Source organism: Solanum stenotomum, chromosome 8, assembly GCF_019186545.1.
Source record: "Solanum stenotomum isolate F172 chromosome 8, ASM1918654v1, whole genome shotgun sequence".
NCBI classification, from domain to species: domain Eukaryota; kingdom Viridiplantae; phylum Streptophyta; class Magnoliopsida; order Solanales; family Solanaceae; genus Solanum; species Solanum stenotomum.
Window position 1 is genome coordinate 3,717,751 of NC_064289.1, and position 8,458 is coordinate 3,726,208.

At 34.4% G+C, this 8,458-nt stretch overlaps 1 protein-coding gene across 1 annotated transcript; it reads right to left on the bottom strand.

Moving 5' to 3' along the window:
- Positions 1-1,104: 1,104 nt before the first annotated feature.
- Positions 1,105-8,010, bottom strand: LOC125874042 (uncharacterized). Its single transcript, XM_049554853.1, has 15 exons — positions 7,890-8,010; positions 7,165-7,297; positions 6,934-7,051; positions 6,731-6,847; positions 5,403-5,507; positions 4,861-4,944; positions 4,642-4,757; positions 3,979-4,080; positions 3,758-3,871; positions 3,555-3,611; positions 2,575-2,641; positions 2,389-2,442; positions 2,115-2,189; positions 1,525-1,560; positions 1,105-1,430 (listed from the first exon to the last, which is right to left on the bottom strand). The coding sequence occupies exons 2-15, from the start codon at positions 7,182-7,184 to the stop codon at positions 1,332-1,334; spliced, it is 1,164 nt and encodes a 387-aa protein (XP_049410810.1). The 5' UTR covers positions 7,185-7,297; positions 7,890-8,010; the 3' UTR covers positions 1,105-1,331.
- Between the last annotated feature and the right edge of the window lie 448 nt (positions 8,011-8,458).

An 8,458-nucleotide genomic window follows, 5' to 3' on the forward strand; every position in this document is an offset into this window, starting at 1 on the left:
ATTTTTAATATTTTATTATAGTGTTCAAAGTCTACCATAATTTAACCCTCCAAAATGCTGTGTGAAAACAGAGTAGCATTACGAGACATGATGATGAAAATATTACTACCATTTTTTAAACAATATAGTAATATGAGAGCTAGATGTGTATAATGTTTAACATAGAGAGCTCAATGCACCAAACATCCCGAATTCACGCAGTTGTTTTACAACAAAATTTATAGACATTTGTGTGATTACAAATTATCTCATTAAGAGTGAGACAGAAAATAGGAAATGGAGTATAAAAAACACTATACTTTTTTGGGCAAAGTCATTAAACACCATACCAATGCTATTTTTGTTTTCTGATATAGAACTCCACACAGTAATTCAACTTCCCATTTAGTAATATAGTTTGATTTTATAACATAAATTACTTCCTTCGATTCTACTTGTACTTGTTATGTTTGCCAATAATAGTTATATCAAGATACTTGCCATTTCAAACAATAATTGTAGTATGGTTCATGTGGATTGTCATGTGTCCGGATTTTTCAAATAAAAGAGAATGCATTACACACAAGATTGAGATGTATTTCTCAAACTAATAAGTGGCAATTTAGATATGAAACTCACACTCTTAATAGTTGAGAAATGAAACTAAACAAAGGGATAGTTTAGGTGTATTATTTATACTTTATCTCAACAATATATATTAATAATGACTTTGATATCACAATTCCAGTATCACTATTTATTGCATAACAAGTCAACCAAAAGAAAAGAAAAAACTCCCAATGTCATCAATTACTTGTAACAATCATATTTTGTCGTTTTCATAAAATTTTGTCTTGGTTTACTCATTCAATAGATCTAGTCCTTCAATGTTTGTCAGTGGAACAGCTGGGTTAAAACAAAATAAAGCCATACTATAAATTGATTTATGCACTGCTAACTAGGCTGAATTAGCACAAAAAATATTCTCATTCATGTGAGTTCGTCTTAATGTACTAATTTTAATCAGAATCCGAATCCCAATTTCCCTCTTTTTCCAGTGAACCAGAATTATGCATTTGCCAGTTGTGATGGCAATCAAAAAATGAAAATACAAAGAGAGAAGGATGAAGGTAAACAACGATCATGGGCTATATAAGATTTCATGTAGTATCATCTATGCACAGGAGGTGTTCCAATGTCTTACTGTTTACGGTCCACGGTCTACAGAAATATGGCTGCTCTATAGTAAAGCAAATATTTATAAAGAAATACTGGCAAAATGAATTAGGCTTACCTAAAACAGGAGTAAAAAAGGGTAAAAGAAGCAATTTACAAACAAGTTGTAGGTGATGTTATACTCTGGTTTTCCCATTTTGTGCATAATATGCCTTATCCGCATTGGCTAATCGATCCTGAAACATTGTCCACTCATTTCTGCACCTCACTCTTACCTACAAAAAGGAAACAAGTAACTAAGATGTGACGAAACAAATGGGGAATGATATTTGTCAAACTAGATTTGAGCTGAGCCGTGGATTTGCTTACCCCTTCCCAAGGGGCTTTACCATTCTCCGAGCTACCCTGTATGGTATCATGTGACAGAAATTGCATCAAGAAAAAACTTAAGAAATGATAACAAGTCATACGAAATACAAGGGAGCAATGAGTTATAGTTACAGAAAACAGCCTTGGAATATATATCCACCATATAGGGAAGCAAAACCAGCTTTAGCTCTAACGAGACATAAAGCATGTCACAAAGTGGCATTCTTGTTTCTCGGTAAGCCAATAATCTCCTTCCTACCTAGAACTCTAAAGAGACAAAGGATACTAAGTTCAGTCATCCTATGAAGCTGCCGCCTTCAGAGGACTCTTCAAGCTAGAGTGGTAGGTTCTTAGATCTATCAACCCTTTAACAGCAAAATCATAACTGCAATGGTCTTTTTTTTCTTTTACTTTTTTGGGGGGTGGGGGGGTATGCAGAACAATCCAACGACAAAAATAACTTCTTAATCTGTTTCTTGTCCGTTCTGCAATATACTCTAAAACTAACATAGGCACTTGCCACAACAAAATTTAACATGGAATAGTAGTAAATTTCAGCTATTATTTTCTGGAAATGGACATTTACTAACCTGACTTCCAAGGGAAGGAATAACTTGATGCACTATCCATTGTGAATCCACTACACCAATTTTTTCATGCGCAGGCTGCATAAACAAATAAAAAGTAACTAGGTTTTGCTAAATGGTCCACCATACTTCAAATTAACAAAACCTCTACAATGCTAGAGAGGATGGGTTTCAAGGTTCATAATGTTATCAAAGTCTAAAGGGGCAGCCACCTTTATCATGGTGCAAGTCCTCTTTCACTTTAATATTAACAGATACACCAATGGAAACTACTGACCTCTACACATCTTCTGAGAGCGAAATCCAATCCCCATCCATGCACCAAATCATTCTATAAGAAAACATCAAACGAAAGCAGAGCTGTCACTATAATAGCACGTGTATTTATTAATGCACTCATGACCACTGTAAATGCATTCTTGAAAGGATTACAATGAATACATATCCCAATTGAAAGAACTACCTGAATCAAATGCCAAACACATCGCCATGCTTCTCGAGAAAATACAGGAGCCATTATTTCCACAAAACTGAAAAAACAAGGAAAAAGATAAGTTGCAGGCCAATGTTAAAAGTACCAGATGGTGCACTTGTGTACAGGCCTTTTACAAATCAATTTCCAAAAATTGCTGTGTATAGAAAACTCAAAATAATACTTGCTGACTAGAAATTGCCTGAGTATTAATTTACGAGAGGTTTATTTGCTCAATCATAAGGTTTTAGGAAGAAAACATGTACAGAAGATGTCAATTCAACATCTTGCTAAGTTAACGACAATACATTAATGGCATGCAGTTCTACTCATAACATACAAAAATTTCTCCATTCTTCCTTTGTCTACCAAAATTGTCATTCCCTTGCTTCTAAAAATTGAAAGAGTGGTTTCTACAGTCTTGAATTAGCGCCTATATCCCAAGTTTCTGCAGTCATGCCTAAAAATATAAACATACATGATACAGCATAAACCCTTGAATTCTTCCACAGACATACAGAAGGTGTCAATTCAACATCTTATCCCAAGTTTCTGCAGTCATGCCTAAAAATATAAACATACATGATACAGCATAAACCCTTGAATTCTTCCACAGACATACAGAAGGTGTCAATTCAACATCTTGCTAATGCAAACGACAATACCTTAATGGAATGCATTTCAACTCATAACATACAAATACTTCCCCCATCTTCCTTGTCTACACAAAAAGTTGTTTTCTTGCTTCTGAAAATTAAAAGAATGATTTCTACAATCTGAATTATCAATCAACGGCGCCTAAGTCCATTAAATATGTACATATATGTGTTGGTGGATAAGTATAGATTGTGTCCAGCTTGCACATTTTAAAATCTGTGTGTGTGAGTGTGAGTGTGTGTGTGTGTGTGTGTGTGAGAGAGAGAGAGAGAGAGAGAGGGAGCGACATAGAGAGAGAGAGAGAGAGAGAGTACGCTGCACAAGGAGGTAACCGTGGATCACTGCACCAGCCTGGTTTCTCCTCTGTACTCCTGTTTCAGGCCACCAACAATTCTAAATATGCATGAACACGAGCTAATCTATAGAGATATTCAATCCTAACTATTGGGCCCCAGAGATGGGGACTGTCAGAGAAAGAGGGAGAGAGAGATGGGAGACAGCAACACAAGGGACTTACTTGTGAACTTCTCTATCACCTCTCCTCTTTGTCATCTGCCATGTTAGACCATTGTTGGGTTCAAGACCTGGCTGAGAGATCTCTAGTCCATGTTTCTTAACTAGCTGAATATACCTGTCATATTCAGGTGCCTAGATTAGGTGGAAACAAAAGTGACAAGGGGAATCTTTCAATCTTAAGAATGAGAAGTTATTGAAAAACAACCAGAAAGAAACACCTACTTCTCTGCATTGAAGTGTTCAACCCCCAGATCTTCGTCCCAGATAAATATATAATCATAGGCAGCTACGACATCAGGATGCAAAAACCTCTTTGCATACCACCTGTTAAAGGAAATAGAAAGACCCACAAAAGATTATGGAACTACAAAAAAAAAATACTAGACTAAAATCCTATTTAACACCTTCCCTTCATCTTATTATCACAAACTCAAAGAAGGGTGTTATACATGCTAAAGGGCTGCCAGCATTGGTAAAGTTCTCAGGCATATTTTTTTTTTGACAGAGGTAACAAGTTTCTATATAAATCTTCAGTACAAAGGCTGGGATCCCAAAAATTTACATCACAGAGCTACATACAACTGAGTAGGCTCAGCAACCCAAAAAAAGAAAACCTATCTGTAGGTCCTATCTCATCTTACATTCTCAGGCATATTTCTTTTGATTTTATTTTTTTATTTTTTATTTTTTTTGATAACTGAGAAATCCGTCTGTGACCCGCCCTTTGGACCTATCACAACCTTCTAAACTCAGTGGATAATGGGCCCGCCCCTCTACCCTTCTCCACTCAAATACCAGGCTTCACTTTGCATATTTCTTTTGATACTTGCATCATTAATGGGATTTAGAATCCCAAAGGTTGTTGCATAAACTAGAAAACTTTACCATTTTGTCTGCTTCCTAATACTGATATGAACTGCACGCTTGGACCATTCGAACTGATCCCATTCACTCGTTCGACCATCGTAATGAAAAAGCAAAATTTGAAAATCCTCTGAAAACTAACCAACATACATAAAATAAAATTCAGTGTGGATACAACATAAAAAGAAAATGATAATGATGTATGATATCACATCCAATGGATCAGGTTCTTTTTGTAACCTTTTTAACGCAGGCATCAATGTTGTTCTTTTGATCCAAACCAACTGTAAATGTCACCAAATACTTTGGCTTATTCCTCAGATCCTGAAATTCCACCACATTTAAAAGGCTAAACAGAAAAAAAAAGGAAAAAAGACTCCAAATCTTACAAAGACTAATATTTTATGCAATTAGAGAGTTGTCCTCCTATCTGTTAACAGCTTTCCAGAAAAGGATATTCATACTGAACTTCTAATGAAGAGTTCTTAAATCATTCACATTATTAAATCATCCACATTAAACTTTAAAGTATATCAGATGTAAAACTGGTCATTTCCCTGTGACATAACACGGAGCCGGAAGCAGATGAGGTGGACATGTAACCATTTTTATAAATATTTGTATTTTGTTTGATAACATGGACATGTGACCATATGATCAATAGCAGCTCAGGATTGGCAGAATAATTGTAGGTATCATAAACCCTACACTGACCAGACATTCTTTTCTTTTTGGACAAATAAGACTAATTCAATGACTACAAGCTACTCTTTGCATCATACCTCACTTGGCTCACCCCACAACCTTCGTAGATAGAAATCTGATTCAGCGACCACGATCCCTGGTGGTAAAGACTCTGCACCACGAGGATTTGTCGGAACATATATCTAAGACACAAAACCAACATCATCAGTAATTGAATATGAACTTCACGATGTTCTGGATGCCACATCTACTCTGCAATTAGAACATATATCTTAGACCATTTCTAAATGGAAAATATCATGCAATTATGTCTGCATTTTTTTGTAAAGTTGGAAGAATCACTAAATTAGCTAAGCTCGTAACAAAACCAATAAATAGAGCCGATTCGGCAACTTCAGATTAGCAGTGCATACAATTGTAACAATGTGCCACTTATCAGTAGTGCACATTATTTTCAATGATATTACTTTTTAAAATTCAATTTACATGACACAAAAATCAACTTTGACAGTCAAGATACATAGATGACAATTTTCTTGAACACTTTTGTAAACAATCGATGATCTGAAAGGTAGCGTTCAATAGCTCTTTTGTATTGTGTTTTTAATTTGGTTAGTATTTTCGGTATAGTTTCTGAATCTTCATATATTATTAGTACATATTGAGTTCACTAGCATAACTCCAATCTAAAGTTGCCTAAGTTGGTTCACAAAAAGAAAATTGTGCGGCATATAATTGCATACAGTAAGTTTTTTCCATCTTGACCATCAAGCAACTAATGATAAAAAACAAAGTCCCTAATGTTCTTTGAGCATTAGCAAGTGCATTTTTCATTTAAGTGTATCAGAAAATAAGGGCACGGAATGGGACAAGGCGAGAAAGAAAAAGGTACAAGGGCCCCACTCCCCATTTAAGTTCATCTCATGCCAACAATATAATAAATAAAATGAGAAGTAGAATTTCTCCATATTTCTTACTGGCATAAGAATCTAGTAGGACTATAAGACTTCTAGAAAGTATGGGACCTAAAATAAACGTATTAACATCACTAAATTATATTTTCGATTAATTGGTATCACCTATGCAACTTATTTTCCTCTAAAATGAGTCTCAATATGTGTGACTCATCTTGTGAATAAAAAAATGAGAGACTTTCTTGATTGGTGTTTGCACTTTGTTGGTTTCACCAAATATTTTACTTGGCAACCACTAAATGCAACAAAAATGCAGATGAATCTATCCATAAGGAAAGATTGTTTTGCTGGTCAAACTGACACCATTAGTAGTTAAAGTGTGTTAAAAAGCTTCTTTTAACACCTTTTTCATAAGCATACAAGTGAATCAACATAGTAAAGCTGCAGGGAAGAATACATAATTTAAAGGACTTGAAGTGAATAACAAGTACCTTAGGTGTTAAAGGGATACTGCCAAGATTTTCAGGAAAACTACGTCCACTAAGTCTTTGATGATCATCATTGAAGGCTACATCAAGAGACGATATAATGCTCGAAGGTAAAGAAATCTGCAAAGGACCCCCAAGATTATACTGAATGACAGGGGCATATTACTCTCCACCAGGGAGACTATTCAAAAGTAGGGCCGACGTACCTTTGCTAGAGAGACAGATGGAAACGAAATGCCAATGAAATATCCAAATACCATTCCCATGATTGTTGTTATTATTAGCCTGACACTGTCATTTGATCTTTTGAAAACCCCAGTGAACCTTAAATAACAAAGAGGGTATTTTGTAAGCTAATAATGTAAATAAAACCAAGAGATAGGGCAACTAAAACTTGGTAAAATTTATTACAACGGCACGTCTTTTGGTCTACAAACCTGCGGTGAGAGGTAACCATTGTGATAATAGTTGCTCAACTCAAAGGTCATGCACTAGGCAGAAACCAATTCCTTGAGCAACCCCAGAAATGAATATAGCATCATCCACTTTCAAAAGAGCAAACTTGACATGCTGAAAGAATAAAACTATATTACTCGGGGCGGTATATACAATCCATACCTACATACTACACTAAAATTTTATCCCACAAAAGTTTTGATAAACTGTCTGCAATTTCAACTGTGAAAGTTTATTATCAACTGCAGAATTACAGAAAGTCAAAAATTTACTGAAAAAGAAAGACCAATTTAACAGTTGTTTAACTTGTATTTCAGTTTAAGAACTGTTATAACTTCAACTTATGAATCTTACTAATTTCTGAGCAAATGGGTACACAAATCTTACTTGAACTATTGATCTGGGCAATAAAAAAACCCTAATACCTTTAATTAATCAACAATATTTTAAACTCGCGAGTTGAACATCAAAAATGCTACTTGGAATCAATGTGAAAACTCAATACCCAAATCAAAACCCAAAATTTTGCAGAAAACTATTAAAATGTAGTTCATTTTGTCAAAAAAAGGAACTATAACAAGAGATCAAATCCCGAATATAAATCCCTAAAATTCAACCAAATTAAGTGCGTTTCACTGCAAAACGCAGCATGTAAAAGATCATAATTGATGAACAGATGAAGAAAAAGTGGGTTTTGAGAGTCTTACAGGTTTTCCCGAGCGAAAATAGAGAGAGATTTCCTTGGTGAGAGATGGGTATCAAATTTCAATGTTTGGTTATATTGTGGGACGAAATGTCAAATATTGAAAAGTATTGTTCCCCAGAAAGAAGATTTGTGTAATCACTCCGTACCATACTGTCCCTTCCCATACTATATATAATTAAAACTTTACAAATTTAATCCACATATATTCATATTATTGATGAATATCATTTATTAATCAAAAAGTTCATTTTAATTATCATAAAATGGTAAGAAATCATTTTTCAAAGAAAAGAGACTTGTTCCTTGTTTGGATGGTTTATATTATTAATTTAGATATAGTGTTTATTTAACTGTTACTTGAATTTTATTGTACCGCATGATTTAGATCCACCGTTACTAAGATGGAAAGTCTTGTTTGAATCAGTTTAGTGTAATTGCGTTATTATTTTAATATTCTTTCTTTAATTTATTATTTAATAAACTATTTTTTTTATCCTTTATCCTACTTTAATAGTAGCTCTACTTCAAACCTTAATGATTTATTATTATTCAAATTATTAATGTGTAAC

What these genes read in the sequence shown, in the direction of transcription:
- LOC125874042 (XM_049554853.1), bottom strand. Translation starts at nt 7,184, where the DNA reads ATGGTTACCTCTCACCGCAG. An exon ending in ATGGTTACCTCTCACCGCAG is followed by an intron (nt 7,052 to 7,164) that starts GTTTGTAGACCA and finishes TTGTTATTTAAG; the next exon opens with GTTCACTGGGGTTTTCAAAA. An exon ending in CTCTCAGAAGATGTGTAGAG is followed by an intron (nt 2,190 to 2,388) that starts GTCAGTAGTTTC and finishes TTGTTTATGCAG; the next exon opens with CCTGCGCATGAAAAAATTGG.